Genomic DNA, 25,506 nt, shown 5'->3' with positions numbered 1-25,506 from the left:
TCAAGTCTCCCAGGTCGTCTGTAGGGTTATTCGGTCTAGCCAGCCTACGGTCTATCCCCCTGGCCACGTCATTCGTAAGTTTGCTGCTCATTGCTGTGTAACGGGGGTGGGGAAAATAGCTCTATCTTGTCCATTATTCCACCCCCCAGTTAACTAACGAGGCCGGGGGAAACAGCTCTCTCTAGTCCGTTATCCCGTCCTCAGTTAGCTAATTATTCTAGAGCACCTCCAGAGTTCCTAAGGCAACCTCTCTCGTTCAACACCTTGTAACCTAGGTATTCGACTACCTAGGTGCTAAGACTACAAGGCGACGTCACTTTATCAGTTACCCGAAACTCTAGATAGAACTCTAGAATACAGAATCATTGCCACAAACGTATAAGAGGAAACGAAAGGAAAGAAATGAATAGTGACGTAATTAGTGAGGGTTTGGGTTGAGAGGGAGAGAGGTGGGAGGAGCGAGGAGGGTCAATAGTGGAAAGTGAGAGTTTAGAGAGGGGTGGAGGGAGAGGTGTAGATAGGTAGAAGTAGAAGAGTAGAAAGTAGAAGACGAAATGCTGCCACCATCCATTCATGATCATTACATACAAGACAAGGAATGGAACTTGTCTGTATCACAATATTCACCAAAGATGTTATCAAGAGATCATTATTAGTATGGTCCCATCTTTATCATGTACTCATTCCAAACCATGAAACCAGTAACCACAGTGGCTTTCTCACCTCAACTCAAAATCTCTAGGGAACAAAATAAAGTCCATTTAAATAATAAATTCAACAATTATATTTTTCATGATAAGTATCATAACTTAAGCAATCCAATTAAAATGTTAAAGATTAATATTCAAAGTGAGTCATCCTCCATGAATCTGAGAACACTACAACTGACTGCCCCTGATCATCACACAACACTTGTAAAACACGACCAAGTCACCTAAATGTTCACTCACCGAGGACTGAGTCTAAGTTGAATAGAGAGGGGATGGGGGGAGTCTGCAATTTTCAAGCAGCGTCACCCCCCCGTCTGGTGACGGCCTATCTCGACGGCTGGCCTCTGCTCTGCTCCGCTGGCTGGTCTCCTATTCCTCTCGAATCGATAGTTCTCCGAGTATATATTGGGGACCCTAGTAACTAACTCCGCCCACAAGTAGATAGCCTCCGGCACTCTACCAAGTCACTCCTTAAACGTCGGCATGTTTGAAGGCTACCAGGCTCCAATTATGAGATTAGCAGAAGCAAGGTGAAGTTCACATGATCTGACCTCAGGTCACTTGGGGTCATTAACTCCTTAGAGGGTGTGAGATCTCCGGCAGACAACTGGTGCCTTCCCAAATCCCTGTCTCTGACTCATATTCTATATATGTATTAAACTAAACCAAACACTTTTACAGTGTTACATCTCCCCTTCTCCCCGAAATAAAGTTTTTGCAACACTGCTAATGCAAACTAGCTGTGTGCAACAACTTTATTAACGAAATAAAAAAAAAATACATCCTAGCTAAACAAATATACATCATCCTACTCTAAAAATGAAATATGTAGACAGACGTCCATTGTCTCTGGCTGGCCGACGTCACTGCTTGGTCTTGTAGATAATCCTGTACCACATTTCTTCAACACAACTGCCTCCGTTGCTTCTCCGTCGTTAACGCACAACAACCCTTGGTCAACCAGAAAGCCGTTACTACTTGAACTGCGCACAGGACCGTGGAATTCGGTTGTCCCAGCTGATCTGTAATTGGCCCTACGTCAGTCACCATGAGAGACGTATATTGGGGTTCTTCACAGCTATAGGGACTACAAGTTTCAAGACCTTCATATAGTTGGCAACAGTAGAAATCCCATCCTACTCTTCTTCCTCCCTGTTGCTCCAGCACGCCTCCTTCAGAGAGCTACTTCTGACAGCCACATCAAGTCCGCACGACACAGGAAGAATCACTCAACAGAGCAACATGCTTGCAGGAGGGGCAGCCAGTTAAGGCAAACGATCCTGTCTTGCAATTGCGCTCCATGCAATGATGCTGACACCAGCAAGGGACACTAGGCATCGTGTCTCACTCAGCTTGGTCTTATCTTCTTCTTCTTCTTTCTTCTCTCTTCTTTCTTCTTTCTTCTCATCCTCCCATGGGTCTTTGACAAGCAGACCTGGGGTCCATTGGGGTCCGTCCGTCCGTCCTGGGGTCCATCCTGGGTAGACCGATGTTGGTGGGACAGACTGGAGTCGTTGTTGCTCCTCTTCCATCTTTACTGGGTCGTCCGGGGTCGTCTGCAGAACGACCTGGGGTCCACTGGGGGTCCGTCTGTCTTGGGGTCCACTGGGGGTCCGTCCGTCTTGGGGTCCATTGGGGTCCGTCCGTTCTGGGGTCCACTGGGTAGACCAATGTTGACCTACCAAGAGGGCTGCCTCTTGGGGTCCCCAGGGTGGTGGTGGTGGTGGTGGTGGTGGAGCCATGACCTCCAGGTAGTGGGCTGGTCGTCGTGATAAACGCCCGTGAGTGTGGTACACAGCAGCCGTCTCCCTCTTTTGTATGTGCGTCGCGCCTCTCGTCTGGCTCCCACCTGTGAAATGAACAGAAAGGCGACAATACCGTGCTCCCCAAAATGTTATGTGACCCTGTAGTTTGTATAGGGTTTACACAGTCAAATCATACCGCTCTCCTCCTGGCAACAACTACACTTAAATTTTTAAAATAATCCAATTAACATTGAATGAAACTGGCTTGGTGGAACATAAAACAGTACTAGTTAGAGAAGTAAAACAGTAAAGTTAGAGAAGAGAGAATAAGGTCGTCACTACTTTTAACTTGTCACCTAAATGAATCTCCACAATAAATATCAAAACTAATAGACAAAACACTAGCCTAACTTAACTATACCGTTCCTAATCTTAAGTACTTAAATATCCATTACTCGCACCCTTAACCTACAGCCACCTACGTGACCCAGAGTGTTTCCCTAGCTTCTCCGCCGGTCAACAACTCAAAACTGTTGCCACCCCTGTGACCAGACTATCTAACGTCGAGCGTCCCCAACGTGAAGTCTACTGACATACTAAGCCTCCCCCTAACATGCTGTACAATACCAGTATACCTCGGGTTATTGCGTTCAAATGGAGTAAAACAGTCGATCGCAATATTCTGAGCAGAACCACTACTTAAACTACTTAAGAACTACACCTGCCACTCCCCACTGACCTGGAGACCAGCGGTGGCTGGGTGTCCCCGTGGGACATGCGAGGTCACCTGTCACACTCAGGTGACCTCCACTACCAACACCGCTAAGTTCCCAAATCACCAAATATTATCACTAACATAAAACACAACCCACGCAAGTTCTGGTGAACATTCCCTGAACTACACAAAACTCACAAAATCACTAAACACAACACCAGAGAATCACTATCTCCTAACCTGAAAAATCTCGCTAACTCGCGAATATTAAACACCTGTCAAGATCTCCCTGATAGCGCCTGAGCGGCAAAAAGACACGTGGGACTGAACAATGTTAAAAGAACACCATCTACCTACAACATTGTTCAACACCGCTGCCACCATTGTAACGGGGGTGGGGGAAATAGCTCTCTCTAGTCCGTTATCCCGTCCTCAGTTAGCTAACTATTCTAGAGCACCCGTAGAGTTCCTAAGGCAACCTCTCTCGTTCAACACCTTGAAACCTAGGTATTTGACTACCTAGGTGCTAAGACCACAAGGCGCCGTAACTGGATCAGCTACCCGAAACTCCAGAGAGAACTCTAGAATACAGAATCATTGCCACAAACGTATAAGAGGAAACGAAAGGAAAGAAATGAATAGTGAAGTAATTAGTGAGGGTTTGCGTTGAGAGGGAGGGAGGAGCGAGGAGGGTCATTAGTGGAAAGTGAGAGTTTAGAGAGGGGTGGAGGGAGAGGTGTAGATAGGTAGAAGTAGAAGAGTAGAAAGTAGAAGACGAAATGCTGCCACCATCCATTCATGATCATTACATACAAGACAAGGAATGGAACTTGTCTGTATCACAATATTCACCAAAGATGTTATCAAGAGATCATTATTAGTATGGTCCCATCTTTACCATGTACTCATTCTAAATCATGAAACCAGTAACCACAGAGGCTTTCTCACCTCAACTCAAAATCTCTAGGGAACAAAATAAAGTCCATTTAAATAATAAATTCAACAATTATATTTTTCATGATAAGTATCATAACTTAAGCAATATAATTAAAATGTTAAAGATTAATATTCAAAGTGAGTCATCCTCCAAGAATTTGAGAACACTACAACTGAATGCCACTGATCATCACACAACACTTGTAAAACACGACCAAGTCACCTAAATGTTCACTCACCGAGGACTGAGTCTAAGTTGAATAGAGAGGGGGGGGGGGGGGGAGTCTGCAATTTTCAAGCAGCGTCACCCCCCGTCTGGTGACGGCCTATCTCGACGGCTGGCCTCGGCTCTGCTCCGCTGGCTGGTCTCCTATTCCTCTCGAATCGATAGTTCTCCGAGTATATATTGGGGACCCTAGTAACTAACTCCGCCCACAAGTAGATAGCCTCCGGCACTCTACCAAGCCACTCCTTAAACGTCGGCATGTTTGAAGGCTACCAGGCTCCAATTATGAGATTAGCAGAAGCAAGGTGAAGTTCACATGATCTGACCTCAGGTCACTTGGGGTCATTAACTCTTTAGAGGGTGTGAGATCTCCGGCAGACAACTGGTGCCTTCCCAAATCCCTGTCTCTGACTCATATTCTATATATGTATTAAACTAAACCAAACACTTTTACAGTGTTACAGCTGCCGTCTTCGGTAACATGTCTTGGGCCGAGATTCGGGTGCGGAGATTTTGGCGGTCGGACAGGGTCTTGGCAGCGCGCTACTTGGTCAATGATCCGAGGCCTGTGTTGCTTTGGGTCGATGGTTGCAGACAGTTGTCTCGACTTCGCTTTGAGGGGTGAGTGCCAACTGCCTCTGGGGTAAGTCCCTCATGTTTTTGTCGTTTGGTAAGTAGCTCTGAGGAGCTTTGGGGAGCCGGAGGGGCTCCCCCCAGAGAACCAGTGTTGAATGTAATGAAATGCCATTTTCTGGGCGAGACCCGGAGGCTCCCCGGCATCCCTCCCTCCCTCCCTCTGGTCGGCAGTTTTTTGCATGTTTTGACATCCAGCCTCAGAACTGAAGGGTGGATAGCCGGCGTAGGGGGTCTGAGGCTCCCACCAGCTGTGCAGAAAGCGGCACGGCGACGTGTGACGTCATGCTCGTTTCTTTTAGGGGGAGTTCTATCCACTTGTTCGGCTTGTGGTATCAATAATTTCACCAGAATAGGGGTTTGTTTTGGGATGCTTACCTTTCTGGGTGCCTGACCTGGTCGATGGCAGACATAGAATGCTTCCAACCACACGAGGGTTTCTATAGGCCATTGCTCCCCATGCCTGGCCCCCTCTCTGAGGGGGCCAGGTTCTGCCTCGTGATCCCCGGTAGGCCCACAGAACTCCATACACATGACTGATGCCAAAGGCTGACATTAGCATATCAGCCTAGTAAGCTCCGGGGAACCTCCAGGTCTCACCCAGAAAATGGCGTTTCATTAAATTCAACTCTGGGTTTTTATTGCATATAACATAAATTGTGTCCAATTTTTTGTTACAGTGTCAGCTGAGAGTAGTCTTCGTCGTTCCCAAGCAAATGAATTTATGGACTGGCTAAAAACTGTGTTGGCTGGACGATGTTGGGGAGTGAAGGCTACTTCTCGTCTGGAGTCGCAACCATGTGTCATCACTGTGGAAGAGATGGGTGCAGCAAGACACTTCGTACGCACTCAATTTACACAGTACCCGAAGAGACCAGATACTCACTTTTGCAGCCTCAGTTGGAAATTAATCCAAGGTATGAATTTTTGTTTTGGCCTGTAATAGAGTGGGAACATAGACTTCCTTGACCCTCAGCTCTCTCTCTCTCTGACTTGGTCCTCTCTCATTCCTGTTAATCCACTCCATATTTCCTGTATTACAAGTGATGTGGAAAGCATGGGGGATTTTTTTTATATTGCAGAATGGTGACTGATAGGGGTTAGTGTGTGATGCTTTCCTACTAATCCAGACCCACTCAAATGCACCTGCTATATTTATATCAACAACACTGCTGATCTATGATTCATCCAGCGTCTAATGTCACTTATTGGAGAGATTAAGCAAGAGGTCAGCAGCAGATCAACTTTTTCTAAATACCATGTTGGCGATCACAGCAAACAATGATGGTCAAAAAAATTTCATTTGCGCAAACTGGCCGCACACTGAATGGCAGACTTAAAGAACAAAAGAGAAGTGTTAAGTCAGCAGACACTAACAATACTCTCTTCTGCCATGTGAGGGATTCTAATCATCCCATTGATTGGTCTTCCTACAAAATAATCTTTCCTGCCTCTACTCTACACAGACGCCGTCTTGTAGAATCGGCTCTAATACACAATGTACCCAACATGAACTTGAGTCCTGGCTTTGTTGCTGTGGACTCTTCCCTTTCACAGTATATACTCAAATGCTCTAAACTTTCTAACAAACGTGACTTAACATAAGCTTACCCCTTCTATTTATCTTTCTTTCTCTTTCTTTTTCTTTCTCCCTTCTCACCTTTTTCTGTCCATTGTCTTCTCCTACGCTCCCTTGCTATCCTCTTCTTATTCCTATTACTATCTCCTTCGGTGGTTATAATAGGAGCTGCCTCGTATGGGCCAATAGGCCTTCTGCAGTTCTCATTATTACTACTATCCCCTACACCTTACTTTCCTCCTCAGCTCTCTCTTGCCTATTTATTGCCTGTATCTACCTCCTCTTCACAATCGACTTGAGAATGGTCCAGGACGGACCGAAACGTCGTCGTCCCTTCAACTTCTAGTGTGTGGTCTGGTCAACATACTTCAGCCACGTTATTGTGACTCATCGCCTGCATCTGACACTGTCACTACAGTGTGTTGAATGTATTTAAGCGTTGCAACAATGAATAATGAGAACAATCATTTTATGGATGGCGTAATAACAGGGAACCATTAGCGCCTCTGGTGGTCAGATGCTTAACTGTATTAGAGGTTGACAGTTTAGATATTATGGTGAAGTAAGGGTGAGTGGAGCGTCTGGGAATCCCACTTCTTAACGTGTGGCTCATTTGTCGACCAGCCGCCGCCTGGCAAGGGTCACGTTGATTACCAGTGAGCAAAAAATAAATGTGTTACAGATATCATTAATCAATGATAATATAGGAAGGATTGTTCGGGGTGTGTACCTCATGTTGTTATTCGTTATTATTTTGTATATTATATGTATTTAGAGAAAATATAGAGGTGACCGTCAGGTGGCAGCCATAGGTGTACCCGCTAGTTAAGTCATTAGGGCGCTTGTGGTGGCCTTAATAGCCATGCCAGTAGTTAGCCAGCAATCTTAAGGTTATCTTGAGATGATTTCGGGGCTTAGCGTCCCCCGCGGCCCGGTCCTCGACCAGGCCTTCTTTTTCTTACACATCCCCAGGAAGCAGCCCATAGCAGCTGTCTAACTCCCAGGTACTTATTTACTGATAGGTAAACAGGGTCATCAGGGTGAAAGAAAGTGCCCATTTGTTTCAGCCTCCACCGGGGATTGAACCCGGAACCGAGTTCTTTGCCGAGTAAGTTTGCCGAGTAAGCCGGACGACTCAAACAGAAAACGGAACAGTGCGTCACTTTTGTAAGTCGATTTCATTTCAAATTACGACCAAATTTGGCCATAGCGCCGCGCATACCAGCCAAAAGTGACGTTAGTTTTAAGAGGACGGGTTGATCAGAAACCCAATATAGTACTCTTTCGGAGCTTTCTGCCTTTAGAGGGGCCCTTATCCCCGTTCTTGACAGCTTGTTTTCTAAAAAATCACCACCTTCCTCGTCGCTTCCTGCTTGCCCTTGCCTCCCTGAAATCTAACAACTCTATTCTTATCCTTCCTTCCGACAAAAGCAATTCGGTGGTTGTCCTTGACCGTGAGGACTACCTCCGAAAAGCAGATGTCTTGCTCTCTGACTCTCACACTTATGCTCCTCTGACTTCTAACCCTTTGGATCGCCTCAAAACTTCCTTTAACCGCAAACTAAGACAGCTCTCTAGTCTTTGCCCTCCTGACTTTGATCTCATTAAACGTTTCCGTGTCATCTGCCCTTCTCGTCCTTATTTCTATGGTCTTCCTAAGACTCATAAACCTGGTGTTCCTCTTCGTCCTATCATTTCTTCACGGGGCTCTGTCAGCTATCCTCTTGCCTCCTGGCTCGCTAAAACCCTGACACCTTACCTTGGCACTTTTTCCCCTGCCCACCTTCGTCACTCTCAGGACTTCATAGAAAGACTGCGCCTGCAACCCTCTTGTAAGATGCTTAGTCTTGATGTCGACTCTCTGTTCACTAATGTTCCGCTCGATGACGTTCTCTCTTTCCTCAGACAGAAGGCGTCAGAGGGCCTCCTTCCTCTCCCACTTCCCACTGACGTTTTCCTCGATCTCATTAGACTCTGTGTTGAATCTAACTCTTTCTCTTTCAACGGTAAATATTACACTCAAACTTTCGGTGTGGCTATGGATTCCCCTCTCTCCCCTGTTCTTGCTAATTTCTACATGGAATACTTCGAAATTGTTCTTCTTCCTTCTATTGATACTCGTCCCTCTCTCTGGCTTCGATATGTTGATAACATTTTTGCTTTATGGCCTCATGACCTTAATCTTTTCCAGCCTTTCCTCGCCTCTCTTAACAATCTGGCTCCTTCTATCTATTTCAAAGTTGAGTGGGAATCTAATTCCCTCCTTCCTTTTCTTGATGTTCATGTTCACAGCTCTGTGTCTGGGTTCTCTTTCTCTGTCTACCGTAAACCCATGCATAGTGGCATGTACATTCACTTCTTTTCCTACCATCCTCCTTCTGTTAAGAAAAGTGTCCTCGTCTCTCTCTTCCTCCGCGCTCTACGCATCAGCGACCCTCAGTTTCTTGATTCTGAAATTGCCTTTATCTACAAATCATTCTCTCGCCTTGGTTATCCTTTGCATTTCATCAACTGTGCCCACTCTCAAGCTAAACGAAATTTCTTTCATCCTAAACCTGCTTCCAACACTAGTAGCACTGTACTATGCCTTCCCTTCATATCTGAACTCAAAACTTTTACCAATACCTTTCGTCCTCTTGACATTAAACTCGCTTTTCGACAAACTAACACACTTCGTAGCAATCTAGTTCACACTGCTCCTCCTGCTTCTAATGCTGCTGGTGTCTACTCTATTTCCTGTTCATCTTGTCCTCTCCAATACTTTGGTGAAACTGGCCGTACACTGAATGACAGACTTAAAGAACACAAGAGAAGTGTTAAGTCTGCAGACACTAACAATGCTCTCATCTGCCATGTGAGGGATTCTAATCATCCCATTGATTGGTCTTCCTCCAAAATAATCTTTCCTGCCTCTACTCTACACAGACGCCGTCTTGTAGAATCGGCTCTTATAAACAATGTACCCAACATGAACTTGAGTCCTGGCTTTGTTGTTGTGGACTCTTCCCTTTCACAGTATATACTCAAATGCTCTAATCTTTCTAACAAACGTGACTTAACATAAGCTTTCCCCCCTTCCATTTCTTTCTTTCTCTTTCCTTTTCTTTCTCTCTTCTCCCTTTTTCTGTTCATTGTCTTCTCCTACGCTCCCTTGCTATCCTCTTCTTTTTCCTATTACTATCTCCTTCGGTGGTTATAATAGGAGCTGCCTCGTATGGGCCAATAGGCCTGCTGCAGTTCTCATTACTACTATCCCCTACACCTGACTTTCCTCCTCAGCTCTCTCTTGCCTAATTATTGCCTGTCCCAACCTCCTCATCACAATCGACTTGAGAATGGTCCAGGACGGACCGAAACGTCGTCGTCCCTTTAATTTCTAGTGTGTGGTCTGGTCAACATACTTCAGCCACGTTATTGTGACTCATCGCCTGCATATGGATACCACACGTACGCGTCTTACTCTGTTTAATTTCTTTGATGCTCTACCTTCCTTCAAACGGCCTTTTCGCGCCTTTGAATCTTCCCTTCTTGCCGCCAAGCGTCGAAAGAACCAGCTCAGGTTTCTTAAAGACTGTCTTGCTGAGCAAGTTCTCCCTCATTCTTTATCTCACTTTCTCCAGTTCAACACTTCGGGATCTCCTTTCCCTGAACATGCCCGCCTTCTTCTTCAAGAACTTATTCATGCCACCTCCTTGCAAGTTGACGAGGCTTTTCTTGCTGTTCGTCAACAGCAACGCTTTCTGTCCTCTTCTCTTCCCAGTGATCAATGCAATATCATTTTTCCAATTGCATTTGACACTGCTCACGTCTCCTCTTCCCACCACTCCTCCACACTACACAACAAACTACTTGGTAAACTACATGGTTCAGTACTTGGCATATGTTGGGTATAAAAAGTCGTAATTTCAAACTTCGAATACGTGCAGAGAGTCAGAATTTGGCTCCAAAATATTGCTCAGGCCTCGAAATTGGGATATTTGGGATATTTTGAAAACTGCAGAGGGTTTGAGACAAATGTGACCAAACGCCGCTTTCAGTTCTTGGTATATGTTGGGTAAAAAATAGTCGTAATTTCAAACTGTGAATACGTGCAGAGAGCCAGAATTTGGCTCCAAAATATGGCTCAGGCCTCGAAATTATGATGTTTGGGATATTTTGAAAACTGCAGGGGGGTTTGAGACAAATGTGACCAAACGCCGCTTCCTGTAATTTGCATATGTTGGGTATAAAAAAGTGGTAATTTCAAACTGCGAAAACGTGCAGAGAGCCAAAATTTGGCTCCAAAATATGGCTCAAGCCTCGAAATTGGGATATTTGGGATATTTCGAAAACTGCAGGGGAGTTTGTGCGAAATGTAACTCACTGCCGCTTTCAGAACTTTGCATATGTTGGGTATAAAAAAGTCGTAATTTCAAACTGCGAATACGTGCAGAGAGCCAGAATTTGGCTCCAAAATATGGCTCAAGCCTCGAAATTGGGATATTTGGGATATTTCGAAAACTGCAGGGGAGTTTGTGCGAAATGTGACTCACTGCCGCTTTCAGGACTTGGCATATGTTGGGTATAAAATGTCGTAATTTCAAACCGGGAATACGTGCATTGAGCCAGAATTTGGCTCCAAAATATTGCTCAGGCCTCGAAATTAGGATGGTTGGGTTTTTTTGAAAACTGCAGGGGGGGGGGGGGTTTGGGACAAATGTGACCAAACGCCGCTTTCAGTACTTGGCATATGTTGGGCATAAAAAAGTCGTAATTTCAAACCGCGAATACGTGCATAGAGCCAGAATTTGGCTCCAAAATATGGCTCAGGCCTCGAAATTGGGATGTTTGGGATATTTTGAAAAATGCAGGGGGGTTTGGGACAATTATTACCAAACGCCTCCTTCAGAACTTGGCATATATTGGGGTATAAAAAAGTAGTAATTTCAAACTGCGAATTCTTGCAGACAGCAAGAGTTTGGCTCCAAAATATGGCTCAGGCCTCGAAATTGGGATGTTTGGGATATTTCGAAAACTGCAGGAGAGTTTGCGCAAAATGTGACTCACTGCCGATTTCAGTACTTGGCATATGTTGGGTATAAAAATCGTAATATCAAACTGCGAATACGTGCAGAGAGCCAGAATTTGGCTCCAAAATATGGCTTAGGCCTCGATATTGTGATGTTTGGGAAATTTTGAAAACTGCAGGGAGGTTTGGGACAAATGTAAACAAACGCCGCTTTCAGTACTTGGCATATGTTGGGTATATAAATTCGTAATTTCAAACTGCGAATACGTGAAGAGAGCCAGAATTTGCCTCCAAAATATGGCTCATGCCTCGAAATTGGGATGTTTGGTATATTTTGAAAACTGCAGGGAGGTTTGGGACAAATGTGACCAAACGCCAATTTCAGTACATGGCATATGTTGGGTATAAAAAGTCGTAATTTCAAACTTCGAATACGTGCAGAGAGCCAGAATTTGGCTCCAAAATATGGCTCAAGCCTCAAAATTATGATATTTGGGATATTTCAAAAACTGCAGGGGAGTTTGTGCGAAATGTGACTCACTGCCGCTTTCAGGACTTGGCATATGTTGGGTATAAAAAGTCGTAATTTCAAACTGCGAATACGTGCATAGAATATGGCTCAGGCCTCGAAATTGGGATGTTTGGGATATTTTGAAAACTGCAAGGAGGTTTGGGACAAATGTAAACAAACGCCGCTTTCAGTACTTGGCATATGTTGGGTATAAAAATTGTAATATCAAACTGTGAATACATGCAGAGATATGGCATACGTCCAAAATATGGCTCAGGCCTCGATATTGTGATGTTTGGGATATTTTGAAAACTGCAGGGAGGTTTGGGACAAATGTAACCAAACGTCGCTTTCAGTACTTGGCATATGTTGGGTATAAAGAATTCGAAATTTCAAACTGTGAATACGTGCAGAGAGCCAGAATTTGGCTCCAAAATATGGCTTAGGCCTCGAAATTGGGATATTTGGGATATTTCGAAAACTGCAGGGAAGTTTGTGCGAAATGTGACTCACTGCCGCTTTCAGTACTTGGCAAATGTTGGGTATAAAAATCGTAATATCAAACTGCGAATACATGCAGAGAGCCAGAATTTGGCTTCAAAATGTGTCTCAGGCCTCGATATTGTGATGTTTAGGATATTTGGAAAACTGCAGGGAGGTTTGGGACAAATGTAAACAAACGCCGCTTTCAGTACTTGACATATGTTGGGCATAAAAATTGTAATATCAAACTGCGAATACATGCAGAGATATGGCATATGTCCGAAATATGGCTAATGCCTTGAAATTGGGATGTTTGGGATATTTTGAAAACTGCAGGTAGGTGTGGGACAAATGTGACCAAACGCCACTTTCAGTACTTGGCATATGTTGGGTATAAAAAGTCGTAATTTCAAACTTCGAATACGTGCAGAGAGCCAGAATTTGGCTCCAAAATATGGCTCAGGCCTCAAAATTGGGATATTTGGGATATTTCGAAAACTGCAGGGGAGTTTGTGCGAAATGTGACTCACTGCCGCTTTCAGGACTTGGCATATGTTGGGTATAAAATGTCGTAATTTCAAACCGCGAATACGTGCATAGAGCCAGAATTTGGCTCCAAAATATTGCTCAGGCCTCGAAATTAGGATGGTTGGGATTTTTTGAAAACTGCAGGGGGGGTTTGGGACAAATGTGACCAAACACTGCTTTCAGTACTTTGCATATGTTGGGCATAAAAAAGTCGTAATTTCAAACCGCGAATACGTGCATAGAGCCAGAATTTGGCTCCAAAATATGGCTCAGGCCTCGAAATTGGGATGTTTGGGATATTTTGAAAACTGCAGGGGGGTTTGGGACAATTATTACCAAACGCCTCTTTCAGAACTTGGCATATATTGGGGTATAAAAAAGTAGTAATTTCAAACTGCGAATTCTTGCAGAGAGCCAGAGTTTGGCTCCAAAATATGGCTCAGGCCTCGAAATTGGGATGTTTGGGATATTTCGAAAACTGCAGGAGAGTTTGCGCAAAATGTGACTCGCTGCAGATTTCAGTACTTGGCATATGTTGGGTATAAAAATGGTAATATCAAACTGCGAATACATGCAGAGAGCTAGAATTTGGCTCCAAAATATGGCTCAGGCCTCGATATTGTGATGTTTGGGAAGTTTTGAAAACTGCAGGGGAGTTTGTGCGAAATGTGACTCACTGCCGCTTTCAGGACTTGGTATATGTTGGGTATAAAAAGTCGTAATTTCAAACTGCGAATACGTGCACAGAGCCAGAATTTGGCTCCAAAATATAACTCAGGCCTCGAAATTGGGATGTTTGGGATATTTTGAAAACTGCAGGGAGGTTTGGGACAAATGTAAACAAACGCCGCTTTCAGTACTTGGCATATGTTGGGTATAAAAATTGTAATATCAAACTGTGAATACATGCAGAGATATGGCATACGTCCAAAATATGGCTCATGCCCCGAAATTGGGATTTTTGGGATATTTTGAAAACTGCAGGTAGGTGTGGGACAAATGTGACCAAACGCCACTTTCAGTACTTGGCATATGTTGGGTATAAAAAGTCGTAATTTCAAACTTCGAATACGTGCAGAGAGCCAGAATTTGGCTCCAAAATATGGCTCAGGCCTCAAAATTGGGATATTTGGGATATTTCAAAAACTGCAGGGGAGTTTGTGCGAAATGTGACTCACTGCCGCTTTCAGGACTTGGCATATGTTGGGTATAAAATGTCGTAATTTCAAACCGCGAATACGTGCATAGAGCCAGAATTTGGCTCCAAAATATGGCACAGGCCTCGAAATTGGGATGTTTTGGATATTTTGAAAACTGCAGGGGGGGTTTGGGACAAATGTTACCAAACGCCGCTTTCAGTACTTGGCATATATTGGGTATAAAAAAGTCGTAATTTCAAACTGTGAATACGTGCAGAGAGCCTGAGTTTGGCTCCAAAATATAGCTCACGCCTCGAAATTGGGATGTTTGGGATATTTCGAAAACTGCAGGGGAGTTTGTGCAAAATGTGACTCACTGCCAATTTCAGTACTTGGCATATGTTGGGTATAAAAATCGAAATATCAAACTGCGAATACGTGCAAAAAAATATGGCTCCAAAATATGGCTCAGGCCTCGATGTTGTGATGTTTGGGATATTTTGAAAGCTGCAGGGAGGTTTGGGACAAATGTAACCAAACGCCGCTTTCAGTACTTGGCATATGTTGGGTATAAAAATATCGTAATTTCATACTACAAATACGTGCAGAGAGCCAGAATTTGGCTCCAAAATATGGCTCAGGCCTCAAAATTGGAATATTTGGGATATTTCGAAAACTGCAGGGGAGTTTGTGCGAAATGTGACTCACTGCTGCTTCAAAGACTTGGCATATGTTGGGTATAAAATTTCATAATTTCAAACCGCGAATACGTGCATAGAGCTAGAATTTGGCTCCAAAATATGGCTAAGGCCTCGAAATTGGGATGTTTAGGACATTTTGAAAACTGCAGGGGGCGGGGGGGGTTGGGACAAATGTAACCAAACGCCGCTTTCAGTACTTGGCATATGTTGGGTATAAAAAAATCGTAATTTCAAACTGCGAATACGTGCAGAGAGCCAGAATTTGGGTCCAAAATATGGCTTAGGCCTCGATATTGTGATGTTTGGGAAATTTTGAAAACTGCAGGGAGGTTTGGGACAAATGTAAACAAACGCCGCTTTCAGTATTTGGCATATGTTGGGTATATAAATTCGTAATTTCAAACTGCGAATACGTGAAGAGAGCCAGAATTTGCCTCCAAAATATGGCTCATGCCTCGAAATTGGGATGTTTGGTATATTTTGAAAACTGCAGGGAGGTTTGGGACAAATGTGACCAAACGCCTATTTCAGTACATGGCATATGTTGGGTATAAAAAGTCGTAATTTCAAACTTCGAATACGTGCAGAGAGCCAGAATTTGGCTCCAAAATATGGCTCAGGCCTCAAAATTATGATATTTGGGATATTTCAAAAACTGCAGGGGAGTTTGTGCGAAATGTGACTCACTGCCGCTTTCAGGACTTGGCATATGTTGGGTATAACAAGTCGTAATTTCAAACTGCGAATACGTGCATAGAATATGGCTCAGGCCTCGAAATTGGGATGCTTGGGATATTTTGAAAACTGCAAGGAGGTTTGGGACAAATGTAAACAAACGCCGCTTTCAGTACTTGGCATATGTTGGGTATAAAAATTGTAATATCAAACTGTGAATACATGCAGAGATATGGCATACGTCCAAAATATGGCTCAGGCCTCGATATTGTGATGTTTGGGATATTTTGAAAACTGCAGGGAGGTTTGGGACAAATGTAACCAAACGTCGCTTTCAGTACTTGGCATATGTTGGGTATAAAGAATTCGTAATTTCAAACTGTGAATACGTGCAGAGAGCCAGAATTTGGCTCCAAAATATGGCTTAGGCCTCGAAATTGGGATATTTGGGATATTTCGAAAACTGCAGGGAAGTTTGTGCGAAATGTGACTCACTGCCGCTTTCAGTACTTGGCAAATGTTGGGTATAAAAATCGTAATATCAAACTGCGAATACATGCAGAGAGCCAGAATTTGGCTTCAAAATGTGTCTCAGGCCTCGATATTGTGATGTTTAGGATATTTGGAAAACTGCAGGGAGGTTTGGGACAAATGTAAACAAACGCCGCTTTCAGTACTTGACATATGTTGGGCATAAAATTTGTAATATCAAACTGCGAATACATGCAGAGATATGGCATATGTCCAAAATATGGCTAATGCCTTGAAATTGGGATGTTTGGGATATTTTGAAAACTGCAGGTAGGTGTGGGACAAATGTGACCAAACGCCACTTTCAGTACTTGGCATATGTTGGGTATAAAAAGTCGTAATTTCAAACTTCGAATACGTGCAGAGAGCCAGAATTTGGCTCCAAAATATGGCTCAGGCCTCAAAATTGGGATATTTGGGATATTTCGAAAACTGCAGGGGAGTTTGTGCGAAATGTGACTCACTGCCGCTTTCAGGACTTGGCATATGTTGGGTATAAAATGTCGTAATTTCAAACCGCGAATACGTGCATAGAGCCAGAATTTGGCTCCAAAATATTGCTCAGGCCTCGAAATTAGGATGGTTGGGATTTTTTGAAAACTGCAGGGGGGGTTTGGGACAAATGTGACCAAACACTGCTTTCAGTACTTGGCATATGTTGGGCATAAAAAAGTCGTAATTTCAAACCGCGAATACGTGCATAGAGCCAGAATTTGGCTCCAAAATATGGCTCAGGCCTCGAAATTGGGATGTTTGGGATATTTTGAAAACTGCAGGGGGGTTTGGGACAATTATTACCAAACGCCTCTTTCAGAACTTGGCATATATTGGGGTATAAAAAAGTAGTAATTTCAAACTGCGAATTCTTGCAGAGAGCCAGAGTTTGGCTCCAAAATATGGCTCAGGCCTCGAAATTGGGATGTTTGGGATATTTCGAAAACTGCAGGAGAGTTTGCGCAAAATGTGACTCACTGCAGATTTCAGTACTTGGCATATGTTGGGTATAAAAATGGTAATATCAAACTGCGAATACATGCAGAGAGCTAGAATTTGGCTCCAAAATATGGCTCAGGCCTCGATATTGTGATGTTTGGGAAGTTTTGAAAACTGCAGGGGAGTTTGTGCGAAATGTGACTCACTGCCGCTTTCAGGACTTGGTATATGTTGGGTATAAAAAGTCGTAATTTCAAACTGCGAATACGTGCACAGAGCCAGAATTTGGCTCCAAAATATAACTCAGGCCTCGAAATTGGGATGTTTGGGATATTTTGAAAACTGCAGGGAGGTTTGGGACAAATGTAAACAAACGCCGCTTTCAGTACTTGGCATATGTTGGGTATAAAAATTGTAATATCAAACTGTGAATACATGCAGAGATATGGCATACGTCCAAAATATGGCTCATGCCCCGAAATTGGGATTTTTGGGATATTTTGAAAACTGCAGGTAGGTGTGGGACAAATGTGACCAAACGCCACTTTCAGTACTTGGCATATGTTGGGTATAAAAAGTCGTAATTTCAAACTTCGAATACGTGCAGAGAGCCAGAATTTGGCTCCAAAATATGGCTCAGGCCTCAAAATTGGGATATTTGGGATATTTCAAAAACTGCAGGGGAGTTTGTGCGAAATGTGACTCACTGCCGCTTTCAGGACTTGGCATATGTTGGGTATAAAATGTCGTAATTTCAAACCGCGAATACGTGCATAGAGCCAGAATTTGGCTCCAAAATATGGCACAGGCCTCGAAATTGGGATGTTTTGGATATTTTGAAAACTGCAGGGGGGGTTTGGGACAAATGTTACCAAACGCCGCTTTCAGTACTTGGCATATATTGGGTATAAAAAAGTCGTAATTTCAAACTGTGAATACGTGCAGAGAGCCTGAGTTTGGCTCCAAAATATAGCTCACGCCTCGAAATTGGGATGTTTGGGATATTTCGAAAACTGCAGGGGAGTTTGTGCAAAATGTGACTCACTGCCAATTTCAGTACTTGGCATATGTTGGGTATAAAAATCGAAATATCAAACTGCGAATACGTGCAAAAAAATATGGCTCCAAAATATGGCTCAGGCCTCGATGTTGTGATGTTTGGGATATTTTGAAAGCTGCAGGGAGGTTTGGGACAAAAGTAACCAAACGCCGCTTTCAGTACTTGGCATATGTTGGGTATAAAAATATTGTAATTTCATACTACAAATACGTGCAGAGAGCCAGAATTTGGCTCCAAAATATGGCTCAGGCCTCAAAATTGGAATATTTGGGATATTTCGAAAACTGCAGGGGAGTTTGTGCGAAATGTGACTCACTGCTGCTTCAAAGACTTGGCATATGTTGGGTATAAAATTTCATAATTTCAAACCGCGAATACGTGCATAGAGCTAGAATTTGGCTCCAAAATATGGCTAAGGCCTCGAAATTGGGATGTTTAGGACATTTTGAAAACTGCAGGGGGCGGGGGGGGTTGGGACAAATGTAACCAAACGCCGCTTTCAGTACTTGGCATATGTTGGGTATAAAAAAATCGTAATTTCAAACTGCGAATACGTGCAGAGAGCCAGAATTTGGCTCCAAAATATGGCTTAGGCCTCGATATTGCGATGTTTGGGAAATTTTGAAAACTGCAGGGAGGTTTGGGACAAATGTAAACAAACGCCGCTTTCAGTACTTGGCATATGTTGGGTATATAAATTCGTAATTTCAAACTGCGAATACGTGAAGAGAGCCAGAATTTGCCTCCAAAGTATGGCTCATGCCTCGAAATTGGGATGTTTGGTATATTTTGAAAACTGCAGGGAGGTTTGGGACAAATGTGACCAAACGCCAATTTCAGTACATGGCATATGTTGGGTATAAAAAGTCGTAATTTCAAACTTCGAATACGTGCAGAGAGCCAGAATTTGGCTCCAAAATATGGCTCAGGCCTCAAAATTATGATATTTGGGATATTTCAAAAACTGCAGGGGAGTTTGTGCGAAATGTGACTCACTGCCGCTTTCAGGACTTGGCATATGTTGGGTATAAAAAGTCGTAATTTCAAACTGCGAATACGTGCATAGAATATGGCTCAGGCCTCGAAATTGGGATGTTTGGGATATTTTGAAAACTGCAAGGAGGTTTGGGACAAATGTAAACAAACGCCGCTTTCAGTACTTGGCATATGTTGGGTATAAAAATTGTAATATCAAACTGTGAATACATGCAGAGATATGGCATACGTCCAAAATATGGCTCAGGCCTCGATATTGTGATGTTTGGGATATTTTGAAAACTGCAGGGAGGTTTGGGACAAATGTAACCAAACGTCGCTTTCAGTACTTGGCATATGTTGGGTATAAAGAATTCGTAATTTCAAACTGTGAATACGTGCAGAGAGCCAGAATTTGGCTCCAAAATATGGCTTAGGCCTCGAAATTGGGATATTTGGGATATTTCGAAAACTGCAGGGAAGTTTGTGCGAAATGTGACTCACTGCCGCTTTCAGTACTTGGCAAATGTTGGGTATAAAAATCGTAATATCAAACTGCGAATACATGCAGAGAGCCAGAATTTGGCTTCAAAATGTGTCTCAGGCCTCGATATTGTGATGTTTAGGATATTTGGAAAACTGCAGGGAGGTTTGGGACAAATGTAAACAAACGCCGCTTTCAGTACTTGACATATGTTGGGCATAAAAATTGTAATATCAAACTGCGAATACATGCAGAGATATGGCATATGTCCAAAATATGGCTAATGCCTTGAAATTGGGATGTTTGGGATATTTTGAAAACTGCAGGTAGGTGTGGGACAAATGTGACCAAACGCCACTTTCAGTACTTGGCATATGTTGGGTATAAAAAGTCGTAATTTCAAACTTCGAATACGTGCAGAGAGCCAGAATTTGGCTCCAAAATATGGCTCAGGCCTCAAAATTGGGATATTTGGGATATTTCGAAAACTGCAGGGGAGTTTGTGCGAAATGTGACTCACTGCCGCTTTCAGGACTTGGCATATGTTGGGTATAAAATGTCGTAATTTCAAACCGCGAATACGTGCATAGAGCCAGAATTTGGCTCCAAAATATTGCTCAGGCCTCGAAATTAGGATGGTTGGGATTTTTTGAAAACTGCAGGGGGGGTTTGGGACAAATGTGACCAAACACTGCTTTCAGTACTTGGCATATGTTGGGCATAAAAAAGTCGTAATTTCAAACCGCGAATACGTGCATAGAGCCAGAATTTGGCTCCAAAATATGGCTCAGGCCTCGAAATTGGGATGTTTGGGATATTTTGAAAACTGCAGGGGGGTTTGGGACAATTATTACCAAACGCCTCTTTCAGAACTTGGCATATATTGGGGTATAAAAAAGTAGTAATTTCAAACTGCGAATTCTTGCAGAGAGCCAGAGTTTGGCTCCAAAATATGGCTCAGGCCTCGAAATTGGGATGTTTGGGATATTTCGAAAACTGCAGGAGAGTTTGCGCAAAATGTGACTCACTGCAGATTTCAGTACTTGGCATATGTTGGGTATAAAAATGGTAATATCAAACTGCGAATACATGCAGAGAGCTAGAATTTGGCTCCAAAATATGGCTCAGGCCTCGATATTGTGATGTTTGGGAAGTTTTGAAAACTGCAGGGGAGTTTGTGCGAAATGTGACTCACTGCCGCTTTCAGGACTTGGTATATGTTGGGTATAAAAAGTCGTAATTTCAAACTGCGAATACGTGCACAGAGCCAGAATTTGGCTCCAAAATATAACTCAGGCCTCGAAATTGGGATGTTTGGGATATTTTGAAAACTGCAGGGAGGTTTGGGACAAATGTAAACAAACGCCGCTTTCAGTACTTGGCATATGTTGGGTATAAAAATTGTAATATCAAACTGTGAATACATGCAGAGATATGGCATACGTCCAAAATATGGCTCATGCCCCGAAATTGGGATTTTTGGGATATTTTGAAAACTGCAGGTAGGTGTGGGACAAATGTGACCAAACGCCACTTTCAGTACTTGGCATATGTTGGGTATAAAAAGTCGTAATTTCAAACTTCGAATACGTGCAGAGAGCCAGAATTTGGCTCCAAAATATGGCTCAGGCCTCAAAATTGGGATATTTGGGATATTTCAAAAACTGCAGGGGAGTTTGTGCGAAATGTGACTCACTGCCGCTTTCAGGACTTGGCATATGTTGGGTATAAAATGTCGTAATTTCAAACCGCGAATACGTGCATAGAGCCAGAATTTGGCTCCAAAATATGGCACAGGCCTCGAAATTGGGATGTTTTGGATATTTTGAAAACTGCAGGGGGGGTTTGGGACAAATGTTACCAAACGCCGCTTTCAGTACTTGGCATATATTGGGTATAAAAAAGTCGTAATTTCAAACTGTGAATACGTGCAGAGAGCCTGAGTTTGGCTCCAAAATATAGCTCACGCCTCGAAATTGGGATGTTTGGGATATTTCGAAAACTGCAGGGGAGTTTGTGCAAAATGTGACTCACTGCCAATTTCAGTACTTGGCATATGTTGGGTATAAAAATCGAAATATCAAACTGCGAATACGTGCAAAAAAATATGGCTCCAAAATATGGCTCAGGCCTCGATGTTGTGATGTTTGGGATATTTTGAAAGCTGCAGGGAGGTTTGGGACAAATGTAACCAAACGCCGCTTTCAGTACTTGGCATATGTTGGGTATAAAAATATTGTAATTTCATACTACAAATACGTGCAGAGAGCCAGAATTTGGCTCCAAAATATGGCTCAGGCCTCAAAATTGGAATATTTGGGATATTTCGAAAACTGCAGGGGAGTTTGTGCGAAATGTGACTCACTGCTGCTTCAAAGACTTGGCATATGTTGGGTATAAAATTTCATAATTTCAAACCGCGAATACGTGCATAGAGCTAGAATTTGGCTCCAAAATATGGCTAAGGCCTCGAAATTGGGATGTTTAGGACATTTTGAAAACTGCAGGGGGCGGGGGGGGTTGGGACAAATGTAACCAAACGCCGCTTTCAGTACTTGGCATATGTTGGGTATAAAAAAATCGTAATTTCAAACTGCGAATACGTGCAGAGAGCCAGAATTTGGCTCCAAAATATGGCTTAGGCCTCGATATTGCGATGTTTGGGAAATTTTGAAAACTGCAGGGAGGTTTGGGACAAATGTAAACAAACGCCGCTTTCAGTACTTGGCATATGTTGGGTATATAAATTCGTAATTTCAAACTGCGAATACGTGAAGAGAGCCAGAATTTGCCTCCAAAGTATGGCTCATGCCTCGAAATTGGGATGTTTGGTATATTTTGAAAACTGCAGGGAGGTTTGGGACAAATGTGACCAAACGCCAATTTCAGTACATGGCATATGTTGGGTATAAAAAGTCGTAATTTCAAACTTCGAATACGTGCAGAGAGCCAGAATTTGGCTCCAAAATATGGCTCAGGCCTCAAAATTATGTTATTTGGGATATTTCAAAAACTGCAGGGGAGTTTGTGCGAAATGTGACTCACTGCCGCTTTCAGGACTTGGCATATGTTGGGTATAAAAAGTCGTAATTTCAAACTGCGAATACGTGCATAGAATATGGCTCAGGCCTCGAAATTGGGATGTTTGGGATATTTTGAAAACTGCAAGGAGGTTTGGGACAAATGTAAACAAACGCCGCTTTCAGTACTTGGCATATGTTGGGTATAAAAATTGTAATATCAAACTGTGAATACATGCAGAGATATGGCATACGTCCAAAATATGGCTCAGGCCTCGATATTGTGATGTTTGGGATATTTTGAAAACTGCAGGGAGGTTTGGGACAAATGTAACCAAACGTCGCTTTCAGTACTTGGCATATGTTGGGTATAAAGAATTCGTAATTTCAAACTGTGAATACGTGCAGAGAGCCAGAATTTGGCTCCAAAATATGGCTTAGGCCTCGAAATTGGGATATTTGGGATATTTCGAAAACTGCAGGGAAGTTTGTGCGAAATGTGACTCACTGCCGCTTTCAGTACTTGGCAAATGTTGGGTATAAAAATCGTAATATCAAACTGCGAATACATGCAGAGAGCCAGAATTTGGCTTCAAAATGTGTCTCAGGCCTCGATATTGTGATGTTTAGGATATTTGGAAAACTGCAGGGAGGTTTGGGACAAATGTAAACAAACGCCGCTTTCAGTACTTGACATATGTTGGGCATAAAAATTGTAATATCAAACTGCGAATACATGCAGAGATATGGCATATGTCCAAAATATGGCTAATGCCTTGAAATTGGGATGTTTGGGATATTTTGAAAACTGCAGGTAGGTGTGGGACAAATGTGACCAAACGCCACTTTCAGTACTTGGCATATGTTGGGTATAAAAAGTCGTAATTTCAAACTTCGAATACGTGCAGAGAGCCAGAATTTGGCTCCAAAATATGGCTCAGGCCTCAAAATTGGGATATTTGGGATATTTCGAAAACTGCAGGGGAGTTTGTGCGAAATGTGACTCACTGCCGCTTTCAGGACTTGGCATATGTTGGGTATAAAATGTCGTAATTTCAAACCGCGAATACGTGCATAGAGCCAGAATTTGGCTCCAAAATATTGCTCAGGCCTCGAAATTAGGATGGTTGGGATTTTTTGAAAACTGCAGGGGGGGTTTGGGACAAATGTGACCAAACACTGCTTTCAGTACTTGGCATATGTTGGGCATAAAAAAGTCGTAATTTCAAACCGCGAATACGTGCATAGAGCCAGAATTTGGCTCCAAAATATGGCTCAGGCCTCGAAATTGGGATGTTTGGGATATTTTGAAAACTGCAGGGGGGTTTGGGACAATTATTACCAAACGCCTCTTTCAGAACTTGGCATATATTGGGGTATAAAAAAGTAGTAATTTCAAACTGCGAATTCTTGCAGAGAGCCAGAGTTTGGCTCCAAAATATGGCTCAGGCCTCGAAATTGGGATGTTTGGGATATTTCGAAAACTGCAGGAGAGTTTGCGCAAAATGTGACTCACTGCAGATTTCAGTACTTGGCATATGTTGGGTATAAAAATGGTAATATCAAACTGCGAATACATGCAGAGAGCTAGAATTTGGCTCCAAAATATGGCTCAGGCCTCGATATTGTGATGTTTGGGAAGTTTTGAAAACTGCAGGGGAGTTTGTGCGAAATGTGACTCACTGCCGCTTTCAGGACTTGGTATATGTTGGGTATAAAAAGTCGTAATTTCAAACTGCGAATACGTGCACAGAGCCAGAATTTGGCTCCAAAATATAACTCAGGCCTCGAAATTGGGATGTTTGGGATATTTTGAAAACTGCAGGGAGGTTTGGGACAAATGTAAACAAACGCCGCTTTCAGTACTTGGCATATGTTGGGTATAAAAATTGTAATATCAAACTGTGAATACATGCAGAGATATGGCATACGTCCAAAATATGGCTCATGCCCCGAAATTGGGATTTTTGGGATATTTTGAAAACTGCAGGTAGGTGTGGGACAAATGTGACCAAACGCCACTTTCAGTACTTGGCATATGTTGGGTATAAAAAGTCGTAATTTCAAACTTCGAATACGTGCAGAGAGCCAGAATTTGGCTCCAAAATATGGCTCAGGCCTCAAAATTGGGATATTTGGGATATTTCAAAAACTGCAGGGGAGTTTGTGCGAAATGTGACTCACTGCCGCTTTCAGGACTTGGCATATGTTGGGTATAAAATGTCGTAATTTCAAACCGCGAATACGTGCATAGAGCCAGAATTTGGCTCTAAAATATGGCACAGGCCTCGAAATTGGGATGTTTTGGATATTTTGAAAACTGCAGGGGGGGTTTGGGACAAATGTTACCAAACGCCGCTTTCAGTACTTGGCATATATTGGGTATAAAAAAGTCGTAATTTCAAACTGTGAATACGTGCAGAGAGCCTGAGTTTGGCTCCAAAATATAGCTCACGCCTCGAAATTGGGATGTTTGGGATATTTCGAAAACTGCAGGGGAGTTTGTGCAAAATGTGACTCACTGCCAATTTCAGTACTTGGCATATGTTGGGTATAAAAATTGAAATATCAAACTGCGAATACGTGCAAAAAAATATGGCTCCAAAATATGGCTCAGGCCTCGATGTTGTGATGTTTGGGATATTTTGAAAGCTGCAGGGAGGTTTGGGACAAATGTAACCAAACGCCGCTTTCAGTACTTGGCATATGTTGGGTATAAAAATATCGTAATTTCATACTACAAATACGTGCAGAGAGCCAGAATTTGGCTCCAAAATATGGCTCAGGCCTCAAAATTGGAATATTTGGGATATTTCGAAAACTGCAGGGGAGTTTGTGCGAAATGTGACTCACTGCTGCTTCAAAGACTTGGCATATGTTGGGTATAAAATTTCATAATTTCAAACCGCGAATA

General features: G+C 43.0%; 1 protein-coding gene across 3 annotated transcripts in view; it reads left to right on the top strand.

The window, feature by feature from the left end:
* Nucleotides 1-25,506, top strand: part of LOC123751506 (heat shock protein 75 kDa, mitochondrial-like) — a 629,800-nt gene that overhangs the window by 49,687 nt on the left and 554,607 nt on the right. For 2 of the 3 annotated variants that reach the window (XM_069300450.1, XM_069300449.1), the window contains exon 5: nucleotides 5,646-5,882. In XM_069300450.1, the coding sequence (XP_069156551.1) occupies nucleotides 5,646-5,882 (237 nt within the window). The remainder of the gene's footprint in view (nucleotides 1-5,645; nucleotides 5,883-25,506) is intronic. The other variant, XM_069300451.1, reaches the window with a different exon arrangement.

Source organism: Procambarus clarkii, chromosome 44 (genome assembly GCF_040958095.1).
Source record: "Procambarus clarkii isolate CNS0578487 chromosome 44, FALCON_Pclarkii_2.0, whole genome shotgun sequence".
Lineage (NCBI taxonomy): Eukaryota > Metazoa > Arthropoda > Malacostraca > Decapoda > Cambaridae > Procambarus > Procambarus clarkii.
Note: the sequence above shows the minus strand (reverse complement) of the source record. Positions and strands in the feature narration are given on the sequence as shown.